General features: G+C 46.6%; 6 protein-coding genes across 7 annotated transcripts; 1 reads left to right on the top strand and 5 right to left on the bottom strand.

The window, feature by feature from the left end:
- Positions 1-227: 227 nt before the first annotated feature.
- LOC6600310 (cytochrome P450 307a1) lies at positions 228-1,826 on the bottom strand. Its single transcript, XM_002025328.2, has one exon. The coding sequence runs from the start codon at positions 1,824-1,826 to the stop codon at positions 228-230; it is 1,599 nt and encodes a 532-aa protein (XP_002025364.2).
- A 469-nt stretch (positions 1,827-2,295) lies between these two features.
- Positions 2,296-4,757, bottom strand: LOC6600311 (membrane-bound alkaline phosphatase). Its single transcript, XM_002025329.2, has 3 exons — positions 4,630-4,757; positions 2,732-3,882; positions 2,296-2,659 (listed from the first exon to the last, which is right to left on the bottom strand). The coding sequence occupies exons 1-3, from the start codon at positions 4,745-4,747 to the stop codon at positions 2,315-2,317; spliced, it is 1,614 nt and encodes a 537-aa protein (XP_002025365.2). The 5' UTR covers positions 4,748-4,757; the 3' UTR covers positions 2,296-2,314.
- Positions 4,758-5,035: 278 nt separating this feature from the next.
- LOC6600313 (membrane-bound alkaline phosphatase) lies at positions 5,036-6,921 on the top strand. The gene has a single exon (XM_026993250.1). It carries the CDS (start codon positions 5,111-5,113, stop codon positions 6,677-6,679), a length of 1,569 nt encoding a protein of 522 aa, XP_026849051.1. The 5' UTR covers positions 5,036-5,110; the 3' UTR covers positions 6,680-6,921.
- A 1,043-nt stretch (positions 6,922-7,964) lies between these two features.
- Positions 7,965-9,071, bottom strand: LOC6600314 (collagen alpha-1(XVIII) chain). Its single transcript, XM_026993306.1, has 2 exons — positions 8,962-9,071; positions 7,965-8,893 (listed from the first exon to the last, which is right to left on the bottom strand). Exons 1-2 carry the CDS (start codon positions 9,059-9,061, stop codon positions 7,971-7,973), a joined length of 1,023 nt encoding a protein of 340 aa, XP_026849107.1. The 5' UTR covers positions 9,062-9,071; the 3' UTR covers positions 7,965-7,970.
- Positions 9,072-10,326: 1,255 nt separating this feature from the next.
- LOC6600315 (transmembrane 9 superfamily member 3) lies at positions 10,327-13,418 on the bottom strand. Its single transcript, XM_026993237.1, has 5 exons — positions 12,994-13,418; positions 12,362-12,919; positions 11,572-12,305; positions 11,275-11,505; positions 10,327-11,214 (listed from the first exon to the last, which is right to left on the bottom strand). The coding sequence occupies exons 1-5, from the start codon at positions 13,099-13,101 to the stop codon at positions 11,070-11,072; spliced, it is 1,776 nt and encodes a 591-aa protein (XP_026849038.1). The 5' UTR covers positions 13,102-13,418; the 3' UTR covers positions 10,327-11,069.
- Positions 13,419-14,067: 649 nt separating this feature from the next.
- LOC6600316 (chromatin modification-related protein MEAF6) lies at positions 14,068-15,188 on the bottom strand. Of its 2 annotated transcripts, none has more exons than XM_002025334.2 (4): positions 14,990-15,188; positions 14,717-14,930; positions 14,529-14,660; positions 14,068-14,367 (listed from the first exon to the last, which is right to left on the bottom strand). In XM_002025334.2, exons 1-4 carry the CDS (start codon positions 15,134-15,136, stop codon positions 14,171-14,173), a joined length of 690 nt encoding a protein of 229 aa, XP_002025370.2. In that variant the 5' UTR covers positions 15,137-15,188; the 3' UTR covers positions 14,068-14,170. The 2 variants fall into 2 exon arrangements, with proteins under 2 accessions (XP_002025370.2, XP_026849070.1); XM_026993269.1 differs by having other exon boundaries at positions 14,313-14,367; positions 14,432-14,660.
- Positions 15,189-24,067: the final 8,879 nt, after the last annotated feature.

Genomic DNA, 24,067 nt, shown 5'->3' with positions numbered 1-24,067 from the left:
TTGTTAATTATGATTTAATGCTGAGGATACCTGATGGACTGCTGTCCTCGTGCTACCGCACTGTGTGGGCACTGTAGTCGATCGTTTAGGATTTTAAGTACCGTAATAGCTCTTAAGTTGCGGCGGCCCCCTTTAAGGATGTGCTGCTACCATTATTTCTTTTTTTTTTTTTAGATATAGCCAAATATAAAAAAAAAATACTTCTTACTGCCTAGATGGCTGCCATTCTATGCCCTTCGTGTGAGGAGCAGGGGAAAACAGCTGGCCGGCAAGGCCAGGCTGGCGGGAGTTATCCTAATTGTGGTCGGATCCCCGCTGGACACGTTGTAGCCCTGCAGGAGGTTGGCCAGGAGCAGGAAGCCGAATCCTCTGACCAGATTCTGGCCAATGCACGTCCTCTTGCCAATGCTGAAGGGCAGAAAGTGGGGGATGTTCTTGCGGAGCTGGAACTCCTTCTGGTCGCTTTCGATGCCCGAATCGGAACCCCTGGAGTCCCTTCTGCCTTCTGTCGATGCCTCCAGAAACCTTTGCGGCTCGAACTGGTGCGAGTCCTCCCAGTGCTCTCGACTCCTGTTGAGCACATAGTTGTTGATGAAGACAATGGTGCCGGCGGTGACGCCATGGCCAGAGATCACCAGATCCTCGGTGGCCACATGCGGGACAATCGGAGAGGAGGAGTAGCGCAGCACCTCAAAGATCGTAGCCATCGTGTAGGGCATCTGGTGCATATCCAGTAGATTGATTTTGCGCTGCCCCTTGGAGGATACGGCATCCACTTCGTCCTGTATCCTGCTGCCCACCTGCGGATTTTTGGCTATGTAGGCCAGGGCCAGCATCACCAGATTCCCCACAGCCGAGTGGCCGCCGATGAAGTCCTCCAGCATAAAGATGATCGTGTTGCGTGAGACATCCTTGTCCTCGACCAGACTCTTGAGCAGCGCGTCTGTGAAGTCACTGTCCGGCTCATCCACATCGATGTCCAGCTCCCGGTGACTGATGATCCGATCCATGATGAAGCTCCTTATGGTCGATGACCAGTGGACGATTTTGTTCAAGTGGCGCCGATAGAACGGGTAGAGCCAGGGCAGAAAGTCCAACGGATGGCCCTGATTGATCTCCCAGAAGATCTCATCAAAGTACTGCACAATCTTGTGGAACTCCTCATCGTCGTAGTCGAACCTCTGGGAGCACATATACTGGCTGAACATATTGGCGCAGGCCCGCAGGAGAAACGTCTTCACATCGAAGGGTTCTCCGGGCACCATCTTCGCGTCTATCTCACGGATAAAGTGCTCCATTTCCTCGCAGCCGATCTGGGACATTTGCATGTAGAACGACGAGGATTCCCGCGGAGAGCAGTGGCGCCGGGCCATATTGCGGCGCTTCTGCTGGAGCTGCGACCAGTCGCAAAGGGCCAAGGAGTTGCTCCTCTCGCCCCCAAAGAGCTTGTGATATCGCAGAAAGTCCGGTCGTCCACTGACCACCTTTCCATTCAGATTCAGGACCTCGCGGATCAGTTCCAGATTGTTGACCACCAGGCAGCGGGTATGTCCGAAGGTCAGCGAGTAAATGTCGCCATATTTCTTGGCCAACTCTGTGAATCCCTCAAAGGGATTGTCTCTGTATTTATCGAGAACATTCAGGTTTCCAATGATCGGCCAGGGTCTGGGCCCTGGGGCCTGTTCATATATTTGTTCACTTTCCGTAGAGGATTTTCCGTTCCTTATGGTTACGCACACGCGTCTCCGCGATTTGTATAGAATCCGAATGTAAGACGTGACTATTATAGCCAGTAAAATGGCAAAAATCAAATAGACTATAGACATTTTCGCGTAGTTCTTGCCACTTGGGCACATAAACAGCAACTGCTGATGGCCCAGCGCATCGAATCAACAGGTAACCTACGTCTAGGGTCCTTCTCAAGGCTCTGGGAATGTTCCAGACATACCTGGAACCTTGGGCCAGAACTACCTGTAACTCTAAGGGTTTTTTTTGCCTTTCGCAAGGAGAACATGTATCGTCTTGAACGAGACACTGATAAGAGAGGGACGGATAAACCAGTAGGATAATGTGCATATTTATTACAGCTATTACTTGTGGACCATGGCGAAAAAAGGACACAAACCAGCTTAAGAAGCTCTGGAATGGGATTAGATGGGTTTTTATTGTTATGGTAAGATTATTCCCACATTTAAAGTGCAAATTATTATTATTTTATTATTTTCTGTGATCTTATGGGCACGATCCGTAAAACTAAGATATTCTATGTGGGTGTACTTATTTTGCTTCTTTCTATGTCAGACTTTATTTGGAATTACTCTTTGAGTTTATCCTCCGAAAAGGGACCCATGTTGGCGGCATAGGCCATCATGGCTGGAATGGAGCTTTGCTCGTAGTTTCCGGTGAACAGATGCTCGAAGGGACCCGAGGCGAAGACGCCCACATCCTCGGCGCCATGGGTCTCGCTGCTCAGCGGAACAGTGGCCTGGAAACGGAAATCCGCAGCCGTTGTGTCCACATGGGAGAGATCCAGGCGTCCGTTGTCATCGCTGTAGGTGTTCGCGCCGCTGCCAGGGCCATTGGCATACGAGAGAATGGTGAAGGGCAGCTCGTCGTCCGCCTGATTGGGGGCCAATGAAAAGATGTTCTGGCGGCGGCTCTACAGGAGAAATAAGGGAAGGAAGGACCGATTAGAAGATTGATCGCCTGACTGAAGCAACTCTCAGCTTACAGGATAACCATTTATGGACATGGTGTGCGAGTGATCCGATGTGACCACAATCAGAGTGTCATCCTCATTTGTTAGATCCCTGGCCAGCTTCACAGCCGCCGCGAACTCCGCGGTATCCTCGAGCGCCTTGTGGGCCAGCGTGGCATGATGGGCCATGTCGATCCTGCCGCTCTCCACGAACAGGAAGTAGCCCTGATCGTTGCGACTCAGCAGCTTGATGGCCGACTCTGTCATTTCGGAGAGCGAGGGCTCCGCGTACTCCAAGTGGGAGCGCTGCCGGTCGCCGTGGTAGGGCAGATGGGAGGCGTCGAAGAGACCCAGCAGATAGTCGGTCTGGTTGAGATCCGTTTCCTTGAGGCCCTTCAGCGACCAGACATAGTTGCCCTTCGCTCCGCGATTGGCCTTGTCCTCCTGCCAGTCCTTGATCAGATCACGGCCATCGTTGCGCAGTCCCCAATTGCCCTCCTCGTCGTGCATCAGCTGATCCCGGAAATAGGCCCGTCCGCCGCCCATGATCACACGCAGATCCCGGCCCACGTTCCACTCGACCAGCTGGCGGGCAATGTCCGTGTTCACTTCGGTGCTGCAGCCGTAGTCGCTGATCTGGCCGTCGTGCTCCCAGTTCCGCTCCGCGGTGTGGGCGTAGACGCCAGCCGGGGAGGCATGAGTCACGCGTGCCGTGGTCACCAGTCCCGCCCACTTGCCCGCCTCCTGTGCCCACTGGCCAATGCTCTGGGTGTGGGTGCTGGCGTCGGCGCCTCGCACACAATCCGCTCGCTCCACCTGGGCATTGACGCCAATCGTGCCGTAGTTGGCCTTGACGCCCGAGAGGTAGGCCGTGGCCGTGGTGGCCGAGTCCGGGGTGCGCTCGTCCACGGCATATGTCTTGGAGAGTCCCAGGTAGGGGAACTTCTCGAAGTAGACCTGCTTGTTGCTGTCCCCGAGGAAGGCACGTGTGGCCGCCACCGTGTGCACCGACATGCCGTCGCCGAGGAACATAATCACATTCTTGGCACGGTTCTCGTTGAGTTTTTCATGGGTGGCCAGCTTATCGGCGAGAATGGTCTGGGCCTTATCGTGCCAGAAACGTGTTTCCAGCTCCTCGTCAAGTGCCACAAAGTCGCGTGATGGCAGCAGACGGGGATGTTGGTCTATTTTTACAATCAACAAAAATTATTGAACTTTGTATTAAAATCTAATCGTTGGTTAATCAGCTATAATTAGGGTTCATAAATATGGTAATGGTCTATGATTTCATTTCTGTTTTCAATAATCATCTAATCCTTGGATCTAATCCTTGGATCTAATCCTTGGATCTAATCCTTTGATTCAAACGAACCAGGACACCCGTGATTTCCGGCCCTGCCATCCGCAATGCCCCCACCCAATTCTCGACTTTCTTCGAACATCCCGTACAGATCTAATCAATTCCAAGCTATTATTATATTTGTGCCCCAGACTCTTCAACTTTCTTTCTTCCGCCATAAATATTGATCCAATCGATATCTAATCAGCTCAGTTTGACTTTCTTTCCATAACACTTTAGCTCTTTGGCATTCATATAACCTTCCGAATCGTGTCAATTTATGATCCCATCGTTCGGATTGAAGATTTCCCCGTTTTACATCTGCTAACCTCCAAATCCAAGTACTTGATGCTTGTGATTATGAAATAATTAACATCGCAAATGATTTACGTTTGAAAGTAACTCAAAAATAGATTTCAGATAAGATTCCGATCTTAATAAGCGAACAAGATTTCAGATACACAATCGCGGGGCATTGGTTTTCTATTGGTCGTAGATAGGAGTATGCGCGTTTTGGGGTTTTCAACGAATGATCGTTGACGACCGATTGCTTTCGGTTCGTAACGTTTAACGTACGAACGGTGCCACTTACCATTCTCCTGCTCTTCGGATAGCCCGGCCCGTACTTTGGGTGGGATCGCCGAGGACGAGACCAGCGCGACCACAAGCGCCAGAGAGCCCAATATGAGAGGCACAAAAGTTTTCTGCATCTTCAGACGGTTGCCGTTAGACTGTCCAAATTAGCCGAATCGAATCGGTTATATAGCCACCGATTTTGCACACTTTGTTACTGTAATACTGCTGTATAGTACGTGTATTATATGATTGTGTTTTTGTGATTTGTGGAATCTAAAGTGGCCATCGATTAATGATTATCTCGAGTGGCGAATGGAAACGTGAGTATCACGGTCTGGCCAAGGAGGAGCCATAAATTCTAGCCCCTGGCCACTGCCCTATCGACTCCTCACACGAGCGGCACCTGATCTGGATCGGGGGCTATATAGCGGCCTGTTATGTGCTGAAAAGTACAGTATTCACTTGGCTAACGCAGTGAAAGCAACGTGGAGAGAGAAATGACTCTGACTCTGAAGTTCTTTGTGGGCCTGGGCCTGATCACCCTGGCGCTGGGTGCAGCGGTGCCCAAAAGGGCACCCGTAGATGACGAGGAGTCCATGCATCCGCATCTGCCAAGGAGCGCCCGTGCCAGGACGAGCAGTGAGGAGGCGACCCAGGCATACTGGCACGCGGCCAGCAAGCAGCTGCTGCGGGAAAAGCTGAGCCATGTGCGAAACACGAACCGGGCCAAGAACATCATACTCTTCCTGGGCGACGGCATGGGACTGGCCACGCTGGCTGCTGCCAGGAGCTACATTGGCGGCGAGGAGCAGAAGCTCTCCTTCGAGGAGTTCCCCTTCACTGGCCTCTCGAAGGTCTACTCCGTGGACAAGATAGTGCCGGACAGTGCCTGCACCTCGACCTCCTATCTGTGCGGCGTGAAGGCCAACTACGGAACCATCGGTGTGAACGGCCATGTGCTGCGTGGCGACTGCCAGGCCATGGCCAATGCCAGCAATCATGTGTTCTCCCTGGGCAAGTGGGCTATGGACAGCGGAAAGGCGGCCGGACTGGTCACCACCACGCGCGTGACCCATGCCTCGCCCTCGGGCGTGTATGCCCACACGGCGGACCGCGAATGGGAGAACAATGCCCTGCTGGAGGAGGGCTGCGGCGAGCAGGCCGAGGGACTGCAGGACATTGCCATGCAGCTGATATACGGGGAGGTGGGCAGCCGGCTCAAGGTGATGCTCGGCGGCGGCAAGAGGAACTTCTACGATCCCGAGTTCTATGACAAGGGACGTCGCACCGATGGCCGCAATCTGGTGGAGGAATTCGAGGCGCTGGACGCTGGCAACACCTTCGTGAAGACCCAGAAGAAGCTGCTCAAAGTGAATGCCACAGAGACGGGTCGTCTGCTGGGGCTCTTCAGCAGCGGCCACATGCACTATCATGTGGAGCAGCTGGCCGATCCGGAGAACAACGAACCGACTCTCGAGGAGATGACGGAGAAGGCCATCGAAGTGCTGGAGACCGAGGAGGAGGGCTACTTCCTCTTTGTGGAGGGCGGCAAGATCGACATCAGTCATCACGATACCATGGCGCGCATAGCCCTCGACGAGACCGCCGAGCTGTCGAAGGCTGTGAAGCGGGCCCGCGAGATCACCAACCCGGAGGACACCCTGATCGTGGTCACCTCCGATCACTCGCATACGTTCAGCGTGGCCGGGTATCAGCCCCGTGGCAGCGACATCTTTGGATCGGCCAAGGCGAACGGCCTCGATAATAAGCCCTACCTGCCCCTCAGCTATGCCAATGGCAAGAGCTTCGACTATTACTACAACACGGAGACGCACCAGCGGGAGGATCCCGTCGTCCTGGCCACCGGGGACTTTGATCAGCTCTTCCCAGCGATGGTGCCACTCGAGTCGGAGACGCACGGTGGCGAGGACGTGGCCGTGTTTGCCTCCGGTCCGTGGGCGCACCTCTTCACTGGAGTGTACGAGCAGAACACCATTCCGCACATGATGGCCTTTGCCGCCTGTGTGGGCGATGGGCTGACCGCCTGCCAGGCTGCCACCAACTGATTGACAGCCAGAAGGACTCTTAATTAGGGCTTGACCACTTGACGATTCTCACGTCCGCTTTATCATCATCAATATCAATGAATACTCAAAAGATTGATAGATGCCTGACGCACCGTTCCGCCTGAAAGGAGCTCAAGAAACGAAATTAGATTGGGGATTACTTGTACATTCTATAAGACATAATTTCCAATCAATAAATACCACATATATATACATATATAAATATATATATAATCAATATAGTTGAATTTGCTTATCTGTTTCAAAGATTTTCACATGACTTTCATGACGTTGAGGGTTTTACCTCTGGGTATATTCATTCATTATATTCATATAATCCCCTGTCCGTCATGCTATATCTAGATTTTCTACCTTTGAAGAGTTCCTAGGTTCCTATGTACCTAGTCTCAATACTCAATATATATTCTCTGCCCAGTCAAAGGTTCTTTACTAATCGATGGCAGTATGATGAAATCCATTTAGTGACGTATAAAGTTGTACCTTTGGGCGGATAAAGTGTGTAGTGTCTGTTATGATCGGGATCTCTGACACACCCTAGATTTATAAGGTCTACTGATTGTCATAGAAGAGAGGTATCAGAAGAAAGAGTGGTATCTGTCAGGGGCTCTCCTAATCTCTGACAAATAAAACCCATAGCGTCACATGATCTATTCAATGTGTTGGGCCCCAACTAATCCTATCAATGCTAGTACACACGAACCCAGATACGGTCTGATCTGACGAGCTTATCTTTACTCATGAAATGTCTTTCAAGTTCTGTGAAATGCATCTGATGACGACGAAAGAGCAGAAAGCGGACTCTGATTTTAGCAAACGATGACGATGACGCGTATCACTTCTGCTGTTTTGACAGCCCGTCTAGCTGGACGTCTGATAGACATCTTAAGCTCCCAGAAGCCAAGTGACAAGAGTCGCCAAATCATGTGGCAATATAAAATATATTGCGCAAAAATATATGCCCTATCTATCTGATAATTGCTGCAGATACAAAAATCGTATTTGTATCCCAGCCATTTCTGGGAAATTCAATTTGAGGCCTTCTGACGGTTGAGACTCAAATCGAAAGACCTATCAAATGCCTGATGGGAGAGAAAGTCCGCTCTTGGATCGTATCATTACTAAGAAATTCGATTTGCCAATTGGATTTCCAAGAAATGCATCTAAACATAGTAAAAAGAGCTGGCTGGTAAAAAAAAGTGGTCCGATCAATCTAAATGTAAAAAAAAAATTCAGTACTTTATTTATAACTTATTTGGGAGCTGCCTGTGTCTCAGAGAATGACCGCGTATCGATTGCCGCTCCTTGGCTGCATGAGTGTGGCATACTTCTCCTTCAGCTCGACCAGAGCCCGCTGGAAGCTCTCCATGCTGTTGCCGAGCTGGCTGGGATGGTGCTGGGCGATGGGCGCCTCGGTGGGACGCTCGCCGAGCAGAAGGATCCGCCGCCAGTCGCTGGCCTCGGAGTTGCCGCGCAGGAAGTCCTTGCCTCGATTGCCACTGACCGCGAACACAGTCTCGTCCAGGACCTCGGGCGTTACGGTGGTCTGCTGCTGCTCGCCGGGCGTGGCCTGGGTGGGCGGTGGCGTTATGCCCGACAAGGAGGCCGACGTGGGCTGGAGCGGTTGAGGCGGCTGTGGCGCTGGATTGGTTGCTGAAGCACCCAGGGAATCGAAGAGTTCATTGGGAACATCCTTTGGGGGATCGATCCGCAGCACCTGGCCATCGGGCGAGATGTGGTAGAACTGTGCGCGTCCAGTTAATCCCGTTCCCGCACCCGAGGGAATCACTATGATGTTGCCCACTGCAGAGGTCAAAGCGGAGGCGGCATTTCCACCGCCTCCTCCCACCTGAGTGGACAAAAATGGTGGCACGGGAACTCCCAGAGGAGGAGGGTATGCCCTGATCGGTGGCGGCACTGCCGGACACGGGAAGCAATATCCAGGCGGGCCTGGGGGTCCGGGAAGACCTCTCGGTCCTGGAATGATCGGCAGATTCGGAGTGAAAGGAGGCGTGGGTGGATAGGGCCAAAAGCCGCCACCATGTCCTCCGCCAATGCCACCACCACCGCCACCGCCACCGCCGAAACCAGCTCCAGGCGGTCCCGGAGGTCCCGGGGGTCCTCGCTCTCCAGCTGGACCAGGATCACAAGAGCATTTCACCAGCGAAGCCTGAACGCCTGAGCAAATGCAAATGCCTGTAAGCGAAGGATGTTTAGTAAAAGAAAGCCCGGTCCGGTCCAGCCCGTTGTCTGTCAAAACTCACCCAAAAGAAGGATAGCCAAGAGGACAGAAGATCTCATGCTGTGGTTGCGGAAGAGACTGATCTGAGCAATGACCTGGGATCGGGCTTTTATAAGGTTCATCTTCAAACCGCCGCAGAGGCTGGATTGACAGACATTTAAATATGTAAATAGAATCGGAAAATACATTTTCCCGCATCACCTTTATCGGCCATAACTGTTCTTGGCCCACAGCATCGAAAGGGAGATGGGCCGCACATCAAATGGAAAAACGCTATCAACATCCATCGGTTCTGACATTTATGATAATTTATGCAACAAGTTGGCTACATGCCTACATATATACGAGCGTCATTAGCCAGAGACCAAGCCACGTTAGAGACTCACAAACTGGGTCAGCAGGGTTCTATTCCAATGGATACATTGGTACAGAACCATCAGCAGTGCATCTGATGTCAATCAAGTCGTAAAATTTGTTTAAATCAAACCATTTATGTGGAGGTGGGCAGAGATGGGGACCGCTTGGTGTCACATTAAACCCTTCAGTCCATACGTTTTCTTTTACGCTTCAACACTTTCCAGAAAATTCCAGCAAGCGCCGTTATAGTTTTATCAAAATTAGCATAAATTACCAAACGAATCTTTGGTTCTTGTTGGACTGGAAATGAAAAGGTTCTGCCCGCCCTGTTACAGTTCCGACATGTCGGAGCATACCATTGACTACACAAAGGCCCCCGAGAATACACGCGCCATTAGTGCCCCACTCCTGCGTCCACTCCATGTATAAGTGGAGACTTCCAGGGAGCGCCATGTGACATTGGACCCCTCCAGAGCGCTTAGATAAGGGCGGGGAGGCACAGATAGCGGAACAGACAAAGGAAACTCCGACTATCGTCAGAGCATAACCCACTCTGCCGTGCCCTATACGGACTCGAAGTATGCCCAAAATACTATCGATAATCCGACACACAAAAAATGTCTTTATCAATGGCGCTGTCATGGAATAATCCCAAAAGTACTTACCCCAGCTATGCCTCTGTTGCCTCCCTGCAAATCGAAAAAGACAACAAAAAAAGAATAAGAAATTGGCGCTTACGCCTCCACTCTAATAAATTGACAGATAAGCTTTTGAGAGCAAATTAACAACAAATATTTTAAAAAAATTTAAGAGAGCTGATTAACAACGATGGTGATAGCATCTGATGCAGCTAGGCTTTGTGGGGGGGTTTCTTGGCTTTTCATATTGAATTTATTATTTATTATTTATTAGATTATCGACTATTGCTAATCAGCACATTTCATCTGCATCGTACATAAACTTAATTGGCGCAAACAAATTCAAGTCACATTTTGTTGCAATTGCATAGATTTGATAAGTTTTCTAGGCATACAATTTAAATAATATATGTATTTAGACATAGGCCATAGCACGTAGCCGAACAGTACATTTTTCGAACCCAAAGATCTCAAGTGGGAGGGTTTTTCTTGTAAACAATTCGTGGAACATCAAATACTTTTAATTTTGATACACAAGAAGATGAATATTAAGATTTAGAATAAGGTTCAGTTAAGATGATGTGTTTCTGTTCTGTTACATGTTTAATTATTTTGGAGAGCGAGTTAGCTGATGAACAACAGAGAGTTATCGCATTGATTAGATCAAAATGAAGTGGACGAAATTGATTAGTTTTCGAATTGATTGCCATTGTTTTATGGCATCATTAAATGCAACTAACTAAACTCTCAATTTGGATCCAATACATTTTTACAATTGATTTGAAGTTGTTCCATTTTTGTACATGATTATCAAACGGTTGCGATATTGTATACATATGTACTATGGCCATGCCTATACATAGATAAATTGAATATATAATCTTTGGTGCGAATACATCGGACTGGCATTCATTTTCACACCAACATGAGAAGTGATCTCTGAGAAACTAACAGAAATAAACAGGGGATGCCAACACAGCGTGGGAGGTCGAATGGAGCAAAAGAAAACACGCAGAATATTGTTAACTAAAGCTCTACTAAGTAAATACAATAGTAGACTGTTTCCGATGATATACAGATCTGGGAGGGGGGGTGGTGCGCGGTTGGGGGTTGGGCGGATCATCTGATCTTCATCCTAGTCTATTTTCACATTGGAATAAATTTTGCGCACGAACAGATTCGTGCCAACATAGCCGACAGTGCCACAAATGATGCCCAAGGCGCCGCTAAACAGGGCCATATAGCCGAAGTAAAACGCCGTCTGGAACAGGCCAAACATTCTGAAAGGCAAAAGGGATTAGAATTCCATATTCATTCCAGAATCCAAAGGGTAGACTCACTTGGTTTTAAAGAAGAAATAGTAAAACGAGTAGGCATAAACATAAATGGAGGTGGATCCCGCCGCCATGAAACTCGTCCACTGCCATCGGTAGTCCTCTGCGTTGAGCAGGAAGTACGTGCACACAATCGTCACACAGACGGTGACAATGGTCAGGATGGTGAAGACCAGCAACATAAATCCATAGACATAGTAGATTTTGTATGCCCAAAATGAGGTGAAGATGAAGTACCTGAAAAATGGATAAATATACAAGATTACAGGATGTCTCTGCGATATTCGGAAGGTTTTTTCTTACATCTCAATGAAAATAGAGCCAAAGGGAAGAACCCCACCAAGCAGCACAATGATCAGCGGTTCCATGTACCACTTCTTTTCGGGAATAGGTCGCGGCACCGCATTCACGCGACAGGGGAAATCCGGCTGGCCATCTAGATTGCGGCCCACCACAGTGCCCACGAGGGTCAGCGGCAGGATGACGAACAGGCAAATGCACGTGACGGCCACCATGGTGCCAAAGGGAATGGCGCGGGAGGCATGGTAGCCAATGGCAATGAAATTGATAAGGAAAGCCGTACCGCAAACAGCCACAGGCACTGTGAAGGCCGAGGCCAGCATCTGTCTGATCCAAAGGCGTCCACCCAGACGGGCATAGAGCGATCCGCCAAAGTATCCATTTATGGGCGAGGTGGCGGCATACACAAATATCGCCGTGGACAGCATGGAGCCACGTTCCGTGTAGAGTTCGCCGACAATGGCAAACATGATGACGCAAAACACAACAGAGATGAGCTGATAGCCAGCTCCGACCAAAGCAGAGAAGAGCAGCGTGTGGGGTGGGGAGCGGAAGACATCGCCATGGACCTGTTTCCAGCCATACTCATCGCCCAGATCGCGCTCCATGTCGTCCACCTCCTCATCCTTGCTGTAGCGGGCATAATCCTTGCGCAGAGTGCGCATCAGAATCATGGACACAAGGCCCACCAGGAAGATGACCATCATGAAGCTGTTGAAGATGCTGAACCAATGGATCTGTAAGAAATGAACGCTTAAAAAAAGCAGCGCGGATGATGTCATGTATTTCTCACCCTGTGTTGGAAGAAGTTGGGATCTAGATACTTGTCGAAGCGGTTCTTGAACTCCACCTTGCTGGACTTCCAGTTGACCTCATACGAGAAATTGATCTGTGCCCCTGGCTTTAGTTCCTCCCGCCCATCCGTCGTCAGTGTGATGTCCACAATCTGCTGGCCATTATAGCCAATGTCGAACCGTTTGTGCGTGAAGATATAGTACTTGCCATCGCGATCGTCCCGTTCGCCCACCTTGCCCCAGATGGGCAGGCCATCGATGTACATCTGGTACCAGTACTCATTCATCACCGCATAGGTGAAGGCCTTGACGCTCTCGTCCGCCAGCGTCACCATGCAGATGGTGGATCGCTGCACGTCCGTCTTGAAGTCCATCTCGTAGCCACTGAACTCCAGCTCCACTCCCTGGAGAGCCTCGCTCAGCGTCTCGTGGTAGTGGGAAATGGACGACTTCCCACCGCTGCAGAATGGCAGCGAGAAGTAGGCATACGTCTCCTGACGATTGTGGTACGGCCCCACCGTGTTCATCCACAGGACCACTTCCTCTCTGTCATTGTACTGGAATGGGAATCGGATTGCGGAATGCGGAATGCAGTTCGGTCAGCAGTTAGAACAGGTGCATGCAAACTCACCTTGTGATTGTGCTCGTCTGCTTGCGACTGCGACACGTAGCAGCTGCCGACGACGAGCAGACATAAACAAATTGCACGGAACCGTAGCTGCTGTGGCATCGTACCCATGCTGGCGAGAGGTGCGTGCGTTTGGTTGTCGATATTGAAGGGTTTGTTCAGCAGGAGCTGTTCCTGTGCCAAAAGTCGTTGAGTTCCCCCAACAGGATATGATGTCAAATATGTTTGTTTCAACAATAATTTTGCCGACAGAAAAATATTTCTCGTTAAAACTACACATTTGCTACATAATGGGAGGAAAAAGAGGGTATGTACAACAGGCAAAATGGCCCAGAAAATTCAACGCAGGCTATGTAAAATCCACCCCATATTCCCAATGTACTTTGCCGATTTTGTCTTCAAGGTATGTTGTCCTCACACGCGAGGTGAAAGTTCGTACGAACCCTGCAATTTGCCTTGGCTGTTTTTGCCCGTTGTCCATACCCCTTTCTATAGCCCATTCATTATGAGCGTCTGACCTCAAAAATATACCGAAATATACCTTCTCATTTTCAAAATATACCGATGAAAATCTTACTTAACCCACTAAACGCCCTCTATTTAAACACGAACACCTTGAGCTAAACCGCGGAAAATAGTACTGTTATTAAATTCTGTTTTTATTCATCTTAAATGACCAAGATATTTTTCAACTGAACTTCGCTTAAATTTTTCAGGTTTTATTATCTTCGTGTAGTGTATTTGAATACCCCCTGGTCTACAATGGTCTACAATCATATTACTCGATTTTGATATTCGGTGGAATATTACTAGATAGCTAGGACCCTCTGTCCTGAACACATAATTGTATCCGACTGATAACAATATTCTACACGAATGGCTAATTATTCAACTCCCTTTTATTGAATTTTTCATAAGAAAAGGTTTAAACAAAAAATTCCAAGTTAGTTCTGGTTCGGGAACTAGAATACACGTCATTTGGCCGTCAGCTGAAGCTACCCAGCTGTACCTTCATCGATTCAGTGTGGCCAGACTGAGCAAAGTCGGGTGGCAGCAAATTAATTGAAAAGACAACCATTTAATTCTACTTTTCTTTTATTAATTGTAATTAAAAAGTAATTTCAAATCTGTTTGAACTCATTAAGTGGTTTGTTAACTCTCTGTTGTGAGGCCATCCTTATCATCGATGCCGTATTTTCTTGTTTATGTGTCCGCTCTTCTTCGCCGTGGCACTGGAGCTGGACGTGAGTTTGCTTTTTGTTGTGGAAGTGGGTGTACCCAGTAAATCTTTGTTGGTTCCTCCGGATCCGCTGCTACCCGTACCCCCTCCTCCCCCACTGGCAGACAGGCTTCCCTCATTCCGATGCGAGGGTGAATCTGTGGGGATAAAAGTGCGACACGTTAATGAGAGCATTTTTCAGGATATCCCAGCCATACATACATTCATTCTTTTGGGTTATTTACAAACTAAATTTATGTAAAATAATATGCATAAAGGAATCGCAACCCGTCGGGACCTGATAGCATCTCCACCTTACCCTTTTCATCTTTTGGTGTGCTTTTGATTGTCGTGGCCCCGTCATGGGCTGTGGTCGTATGCTGGTTCATTGAGATCTGATTGTCGCTGGAGTCCTCATTCGTTATGGAGTCCGATTCACTGGCACGCTCGGCTGGCAGAAGGAAGAGATGTGTAGAATATGTTTTCTTAAAGGCTTTATCCACTTACGGTTACATATAGCCATTGAGGTAATGCTGGATTTTGAGAACAGGCGCTCGGCTTCCTTGAACTTTCGATTGCGTTTGTCGGCCTTTGAGTTGGTGGCTTTGTTGGAGGTGAGGTAGCGTTCCCAGCCGCGTATTATGTTGCCGCACAGTTGCGTGTCCTCCAGATAAGAGCCCTCGAAGGCATATATCTGGCGTTCCAGGTTGGCCAGTTGCTCCTGTGGGTCACAAGATTGATATAATTTGTTGTACAAACCCGTGTTTGTGCATGTCTCACCGAAGTTTCGGCCTTCTTTTTTATGAGGTCCGCCAATTCCCCGCGCGAGTCCAGAGTGCCACCCTTGGCGTTGGAGTTTGTTTTGCCCGACTTTTTCGGCTTGTTCCCGTTCGTTTCGCTGGCATTTTTATTTGTTGGCGAACTCATCTCGTGCCTATTTTGTATTTTTGTTTGTTATTTTTCGTAAAATTAGGTAAAACTGTTCACACATGTAAACAATAGCGATGGTGATCAGTGTGACCGCAGATTATCAATGAAATGTACGGTCTGACCCTCAGAATATACCAAAATATACCGTTTTAGTTAGAACATATACTGATGAAAAAAGAACTTAACCCACTAGGCCCCCCTCTATTTACACAGAACATAACACCTTGAGTTAAACAGCAAAAAAAAAATGGTACTGTTTGTAAATCCTTCAAATCCATCTCAGATCAGCAAAATTGTCCATCGACAGTAAGTGCCTAATATATTTTTTGCTCGCGGTTGGGTGTCACCTGGTGCACATTATCTGCGTTTGTTTTGTGTTTGATGGAAATATCGATTTGCACTATATCGATATGAAGAGTTACATTCATTTGTCCATAGAGGGCGATGTTGTTTTGCTCACAGGCGCCGTCTGCTGGAGTTGAAGTGTAAATTCAATGAAGCGGTTAGAATTTGAATTTGAAGAAATTAAATTGAATTATGCGTATTTTTCAAAATATGTAATTGAATGCATAAATTCTCACAGCCATCAATTTTAATGGATATAGTTTTTCTCTTGCGCTGCAAAGTAATATCCCCGAAGTTTTCATATGTATATGTATTTCTTAATTATTTAATTTACAATTTTCCGCCGATGCGGCCGCCACTTTACATTGAATTTCTTTTTCCGGCGCCTCTCTGCCATTGACCTCGCTCTATGGCATTTCTTTGCATGCGTATTTCCCAAACAAAAGACTGGGTTCATCTTCAGCACCATCATCATCATCGTCTAACGATCTCCATGGTGGCGGCTTTCGTAGTTTATTGACCCAAGTTCCCTTCTTCTTTTGGTGCCCAAAGTTTGTTGAACTGCCGAAAAAAAAAAGTGAAGCGCTAGCTACCGTTCTAGCTGTGCCTTCGCTCTCTCTCCCTCTTCCCGCTTTCCTCTCTTTACCTTTCCCACTGCGTAGGCCTTTCGCTCTCTGTCTCTCCCTGTTTCTCTTTTACTTGGCTTCGTTTTGGGCCTTCGTTTTATGGCTCGCGCCTTGCCTATTTCACTTTCGTCATACGCGGCGTATGCGTGATTTTATTTCGCATCGCATCGCGCGCTCGCTTTTCTTTGTTGACCAACGCGGAATGAAATCTGCTTGGAAAACGATATCAAACCGAAGACGAAGACGAACTCGATTAGAAAATGAAATCATAATGCCACGGAAAGAAAAACCACTGGAAAGACAGCAAAAGCGAAACGGCAACGACCGTTGCAAGTCTTTGACTAAAACAAAGTCTGCTGCCACGTTCCACTAACAGACTGAGAGACAAGACCAACTGAACTGAACACTGATGGACTAACCGACTGATAGACTGACTGACTGACTAACTGACTAACTGATAGACTGCCGCCTTCTATGTGTGTCAAACATTGGCGCGCGCGTTCGCCAAAAGCAAAAAAAAAAAACTTTCATTTTATTTAAACAAACACACACAAGGCGCGGCCGCGGCGGCGTCTATTGCTACGGCCTGGGCCGTGGTCTTCGTCTTGGACTTGGACTTGGAAAAACTTATTTTCATTTCGGTTTTAAGCTAACATCTTGGCAGTGCCACCCGCCCCTCCCCTACCCACCCTTCCGCTCTTGCCAATTGACTCCAGTTTACAATAATTTTTATGATGAATTGCTTGGCCGCGTGTGAAATCTGCAGTAGGCAGCGGCAGTGGCAGCAGCAGCAGCAGCAGCAACGGCAGCACTCGCGCCACTGGCTGGGGGAAAAGTGGAAAACTGCCAGAAAAGTGGAACACAGCTAAAGAAGCAGCAACAACGTTGCAAGTGCAACGGCAGCGACTGCAGTGGTTGAGGCAGTGGCAGTGGCAGAGGCAACACTCTCGACTAATTAGCTGCGTTTTAGAAATTCAGGCGGCAATGAAAACAAAATCGAGTTCAATGCTTACCACGATGACGCTGTTGTTGCTGCCGCTACTGCTGCTGCTGCTGTTGCAAGTGTGTTTTCGACTTTTCCAAGAATTTCACATATAGCAGCGCTTTCCCGAGTGAAAATGAGTCTGCCAGATTTTGGACAGAAATGGAAAACTGCTTAAAAATGCTTAGCAAAAAGGAAAGAAAATGCTAGATTTAAGCAAAGAGCGGGAAAAGCCAGGCCACAGAAAAGTCCATACTGAAACTGAAGCAAGGAATGGAAAATTAAGAATCTATCAAATTGATTCAGAAAATTATTCACCCCCAAAAAATAAGAAAAATCTAAGCTTAATAATGGCATTCATTAATCGAAGAGCAGGGAAAGAAATCAAATCATCATCGACCCTTTGTGGATGGGTGGCGGGTGGCGGGTGGCGGGTGACAAGGGCAGGGGAAGCAGCGCCGGCACCAGCAGTGACATCATACACGTAGTAAGAGATAGCAACAGAAAATGCACTTGCCGTAAAGCATTCACACACTCGCACACTCGCACAAAAGCTAAGTCAAAGCTCTCTTAAACTAGCGGGCTGCTCTCTTTTACACGAAACTCTCTTTCTCTTGCACTCTAAATCAAGCGCACTCATTCGTTCGCCTGCTCTCTCTCCCTCTCTCTCTCTCTCTCTCTGTCTGTTTGGCCAAAGCTCTAGTTTTTGTTGTTGTGCAAAATGCCGGAAGAAACTTGATCTTGATTATTTTCTATGCACTCGCGCTCTGCTCTGTGCTTGTGAGTGTGTGAGAGAGCGAGCGCGAGCGAGTGCGCAAAAAGTTCAAGTTGAATGTCGCGGCCATCATGGGGGGCTGTCTCTCTCTCTCTCGCTCCCTCTCTCTGTATTTCTATCGCAGCCCATGTGTGTGGGGCGTCACAATTTGCATTTGCTGTGTGGGCCTCTCGCATGCAGTTTTTTTTTCGTTTCGTTTCGTTTCGATTTTGTTCTAAACAATTTGAAAGCTTTTTTCCATCATCATTGTAGTTGTTCGTGTGCATCGCTCTCGCGTGCATTTCGTTTTGCGATGGGAGGGGGCGCGGTGGGGGTGCCAGCGCAGTGGCTGAGGGGCAGCTATAGAACTATTTGTGTGTGGGCTTCAACGAAAATCGTAATTGTTAGTCTAACGAACACATACCACTCATATTAACAATACATTTCCCCAGATTCACTACGGAGTTGAATGCCTTTTGTTCGGTAATCTATTTTAATTGTTTTAACCCATTTGGCGGGCGTGATAGCCTGACACTGTGTGTTGGCTCGTTGAGGGTTAAGGTTTGGCTTTGCACCAAGGGAATTGAGGAAAATTGATGGAAATTATGAATAATTGTTAGCTAGTTGGGTGCTTTTATTTGATTTGGAATGGGAATTTTCAATAGTGTATATTCTGATTGGAGTGCAGCACACTGGACACCGGTATCTCTATTGATTTTCATCAGGATTACCAATATTTCTACATACTCGTATTACCTGATGCTCTGCTGTGTGCTAAGCATTTTCCTTACAATTTTCTAATGGCCACTTGAGTATGGCTGTGTACCTTTAGCACCTTTTTGAGTATTACTACCTTGGTTAACTAATCATTTTTACTGACCAAACGAACCCTTTTAACTGTTTGCCCAAAAACAAAAACAAAAAAACGGTATTGACCAACATCAAACACAAATTCCCAAGAAAACCAACAAAAAACACGAGAGGGAGATAGGAAGACAGAAATGCAATCAAAGTTAGGTAAGAGAACTGACCTTTAACAATGCTGCACACAGATCGACGACGACGACGACGACGACATCTCTCCAGCCTCTCCATCGAAGCTCCTCTTTCACTGCCGCTCTTTCTTTCTCTCTCTGTTTCTACCCAAAAGCAACATTCACCCAAAAACGTCACAAACATTCCTTTTTCAAGAGACAAGACAACAAGAAACACACACAGAAAACTTTTTTCCCAAAGCAAACGAAAGCCCAGCTCAGTAAAAAAGAGAAAAGCAAACTGAAAGACGGAAAAAGAATGAAAGAAAAAAACCAGGAGAGAAGGAGAGCCAAAGCCAGCGGCCGAGCCAGAGCCAGAGCCAGACAGATGCGAGAGAGCGAGAGGGAAAGAGCGTGGTGGCAATGGATGGTAGAGGCAGAGTCCAAAGAGGTGGGAAGAGGAGGATGAGGAGGAGGAGGATTGGTAGAGGAAGACCAAACGGAATGGAGTGCACGAGGCGAATGAACTTTTGTGGCGCTTCGTTCATGCTGGCTGCGCGATGGCATGAAAGTTATGCAACTCCACACACACACACACACACAGACACACACATACACTTTGGCAGACACACAGACAGCGCGAGCTTGCTTGAGCTGGGCTTTCGGCTATCCACACGAAGCTCCACGAGCGACGAAGTCAGTTAACTGTTTTTCAGCCACTTCGTGCTGTGATGTGGATAGAGGGGCAGCACCAAGAGGAAGAGAGTGCGACAGAGGAGAGAGAGAGAGAGAGAGAGGAAAGCAGGCGGCGACGAGTCGTTGACTTTGCATAAGTGTGCCAATTTATAAAACAGTTCAAGATTACCGTGGCCTTCAACAGCAGATGGAACACACGGCAATAACAGCAACAGCAACAGCAACAGCAGCAGCAGCAACAACAACACCAAAAGGTAATCACCTATAAAATGGGGCTAAAGAAATATTGTATGAAATGTAGGTGTAAAAGAAATACTTGTGTATAGCTAAATCGAAATATGGTATTTATTGTATTATTGTATTATATTTATATGAGAGTAAACTTAAGTTTAAGTTAGTGGAACGATGTTCACTCTTAGTAAAGAATTTATTCAATTTAATTTGTTCTTCTAAAGTTTATTTCCCATCAACATATGTACATATCATCTATAAGAACATCTGAACAAATGGAACTTCTATGTGGAAATTTCCACTAAACTGAAAAATATGCAAATCATTTGATTATCATATAATTTTACAAGATATTTTGTTCCCTTCCAAGGAATTATTTAGTGGACCCTTAAGTTTATCTGCAACTAATTATATTAAATTCTCAACCTAAAAACCGAATAGTCTTTAAATATTTGCCCTGAAAACCAGCAGTTTAGGATCCCACATTTATAGATCCTTTCTTAGTTGAACGCCATTTTCCACAACGACGAATATTTCATTGAAATTTGATTAATTTAAATATGTTTTAATTCTTTTTTTAATTATTATAAAACTCGAATAAATGTGCATTCGGTTAGCTGAAAAAACTCGTATGTAGAACGCTATTTGGTGGCTATTTGGAGGGGGTATTCGTTCCATTACAATAATTCACGTATTTTATTGATTTACTTGTACAAACAGTAAAAAATTCAATTACCTTTCTGGGTACGAGAAATGCCATCGGCTAGAACCCTAAATCATTTCCCCTTGTGGCCTGGGCCCCTGTTCTCCCTTTGGATTTTCTTTTGCCCATTTTGGCCCTGACAGAACGTCACGAATTTGCCACGTTTTGTTGTTGCTGTTGTGGCTTGCAGCATTGCATTTGAGCATGCAGCAAACATTACTGTACATTCACCCACTTTTCAAAGTTCAAACACAGATACAGACAAAGACACACACACACACACAGACAGACAGACAGACAGACACAGAGAGAAAGAGAAGCGAAACAGAAAATTGCATTCTAACAGAGTTGCGCATGCGCAGCGCACACTCCGGTCTCTTGGTCGCTCTCTGTCTTGGTATTGGTGTGGCAATTGCAGTTGCAACTAGAAAAAGAAAGAAGCGAAAAAAAACTGCTTTCTCTTGCAGTCCAAAATCAAATTCGCTAAACTTTATGGCAAACTTCTAGCCAAGAGAAGCCACGCAAACAAAAATTGGTGGTAGATTTGAGCGAAATATTTGTCGGGCAGCTTAAACGATGAATAAAGGAAATAAAAGGTATAGAATTTATGTTTTTCATCTAGGCATACTTATCTACCTTTGGGATCAAAGATCTTTACTTTATAATCCAGCCAGAAGGGAGTACCCCTACCTTAAGAATTGGATTGTAAATATTCTCAAGTGATTGGAAAAACCCTGCTATCACAATTTGTTCCCTCACTCAGATCTTTTCTTTACTTTTAAGAATTCTTTCCTATATTTATTGGTGTTATTCCTCCAAAATACTACCTTTTATATCTATTATGGTATTAAAAGTTACCAAAAAAAGAAGAAAAGAAATGCCCCACAAGCCAAGTAAATCTCAGCTTCGTTTGGCCTCTTCTCAAGGCAGCAGAATCCGTATTCAAGCCACGTTAAAAGCAAAAAGTGGAAAATTGCATAGCTCCACTAAGAGCACATGCATCTGTGTATCTGTGTAGTGCGCACGAGTGTGCGTGTGTGTGTGTGTGAGTGAGCAAATGTACGGTTATAATGCACTTCAGTGCAGCATTTCACTTAGCGGAGCGAACAGCAAACAGTTCTCTGGCTTTTCCAGTCATTCGTTCTGGCCTGTGCTCGTTGTTTTTGCTGCTGCATTTCCCGCTGCTGTGGCTGTTGTGGCAGTTGCACACACTCTCTGGTTGCAAAAAAAAAAAAAAAACCAAATATATATAGAGAAAAGCACCGTTAGGCGAGTGTTTATTACGCTCCTGTTACAGCATACAAAGTGGGCAACAATTGACAGATGAGAACGCAACAGACGAGAGAGAGAGAGAGATAGACAGAGAGAGATAGGGAGAGGGAGAGAAATGTAGAGAAATAGGGAGTGTGGGGATCTAGAAAAGGGAGAGAGGAAACTGGGCAATTTTCCATATTTGGCTCTGGGGCAAAGGAAATTCGTCTCAATGGGAAACTCGAACAAAGTTTTCGTTGCCCAAAATCGCCCACGGGCAAAACGTTCTATGAAAATTCAGAGTAGTCCACCTCCCCCCACCCTCCCCCCCCAAAAAAAAAAGAATCGATCCAATCGCTCCGGCTGTACTCTATAATTTGAATGCTCTTTTCTTTGGAAGATGGAAAACTAGTGAAAGAGGTGGCAGATGTGGCAGACGCGGTGAGGTGCAAGAAGTAGAAGGCTGGGGCATAATTTCAGTTATTTGCAAGCTGCAAGTTCCTCGATCTATCGGGCGCATGAGGCAAAGAACTTCCGGGACAAGAGAACCGCAGCAGCACCAGGCAACACCACCAACAACAACAAAAACAATGGGAAGCTAACGCTGCCACAAACAACAACAACAACAACAACAACAAACTGCATCCAAGTACAAAAATTAGGTCACTGGGAATTCTTTTTTGTGCAACATTTTTTGCTGCTTGCCGCTGCCGCTGCTGCTGCCATTTCTTTGTGGTTAGAACTCTTTTTCTTTCTTGGTCTCTGTTGCTGTTTGGGAAGCGTTCCCAGCTGCAGTTTCTATTGAGTATGATTATGGCCAAGAAAGATATTTCTTGGCTAGCAATTTTCAATTAGTTGCAATTTTTGTACGTTTTTTTGTGGTTAACAAAATGCATTTTTGACATCAATTGCGGTGCCGGGAAGGTTATGCTGCGGCGATGAAGATGGCTGATTGCCGGCCAGATAAGAATGATATGTGGGCTGGGATGCTGCTAGATAATATCTATATCTAAATCTGGGAGATTGGAATGTAGGGTGAACAAAATTGAGAGATTCGCGGGGAGTAGGCAGAGTAGACTAAGATTTGATAATGGTTTTTTCTTGGTTTGAAAATCTAGCTACAATTTTCTTATTTATTAATGCCAAATAATGATTTAAAATGGGATAAATTTTTGGTTAAAGATGGCTGGAAATGATCTACAATAATCTACAATTTCATTAGCATTTTTAGGAATTGATAAAACATTATAAATTTCGAAAAGCCAGTCCATCTATCGCAAAAAAAAAAGACAGTCCGACTATTTTGATAATAGAAATTAAAGAACTTTAAGGGAAAGCATCGTGCTGTCTTGAATTCTGTCTTGACCCCCAACTAGATCTTGCATCTCGGTTGCCGAAACATCTTCTATCCGTTCTAATATGTAGTTCTTAAATTTCCCCCAGCTTCCTTTCCATTCTAGTGCCTTTCCCCTCAAAACACATTCTCTGCACCGCTAATACTCGTTCGCTTCTCTTTTTTTCAGTTGACAAGACTTGACCAGAATGACCCAAACACAGCGCAATAGGCCCGATCGGTGGCCGTTCGGTGGCCGTTCGAGTACGTTCTTATATGCCCTCCCACATTCACTCAATTGGCCATCAAAAGCGAGTGACGGGTAAGTCAGAAACAGCGTCTTTCGTCTCATAAATAGCCAATTAAATGGAATGTATTTCATAATTGCATTTCAGAAATTGCCTCCATCAAGATGGGGAGGTGAATGTTTCCCAAAAGCCAAAGAACTTTGGCTTGGAAAAACTCTGTTTTTCTGGTGGCTTTTTTTTTGTTTGTTTGTGTGTGTTTTTTGCGCCTTTCCCTCGATAATTTTCTTGGAAAATGCTTCTTTGGGGGGACCGGTTTGCATCTTTGGGCAGCAAAAGAATCGCGAAGCTACCGCCGAGTACTGTTATATTCTGCTGCATCTGCACCGCTCTTTCTCCCGCGTCTTTCTGTCTTTCTCTTTCGCTGTCTTGTCTTCCTCCCTCTCTCTCCGACTCTGTGTGTGTGTGTGTGTGTGTGTGTGTGTGCATCTGTATGCAAGTCTCCTTTCGCTGTGCTTTTTGCACACATTTTTCAAATGTAAGTTACTTGCGGTCATTGGCTTTAACTGCTTCTGCTTCTGCCTCTACTTCGACTTCAGCTGCTGCCTCTCCTCTCCTTCTTGCTCCTCTTTCTCCTCCTCGACTGCAACTGCATTTGTGGCCCGACTGCTACAACTTTTTTATGCTCTTCTACTGCCTTTTCTTCTTCTACCTTTTTGTTTTTTGCAGAACTCTTTCTCTTCTTTGCTGACTTTTGCTACTGAATTTCTATTGCCTGCAACGAGCGA

The sequence above is a fragment of the Drosophila persimilis genome, unplaced genomic scaffold (genome assembly GCF_003286085.1).
Source record: "Drosophila persimilis strain 14011-0111.01,24,50 unplaced genomic scaffold, DperRS2 tig00000824-arrow-arrow-pilon, whole genome shotgun sequence".
NCBI lineage: Eukaryota > Metazoa > Arthropoda > Insecta > Diptera > Drosophilidae > Drosophila > Drosophila persimilis.
Note: the sequence above shows the minus strand (reverse complement) of the source record. Positions and strands in the feature narration are given on the sequence as shown.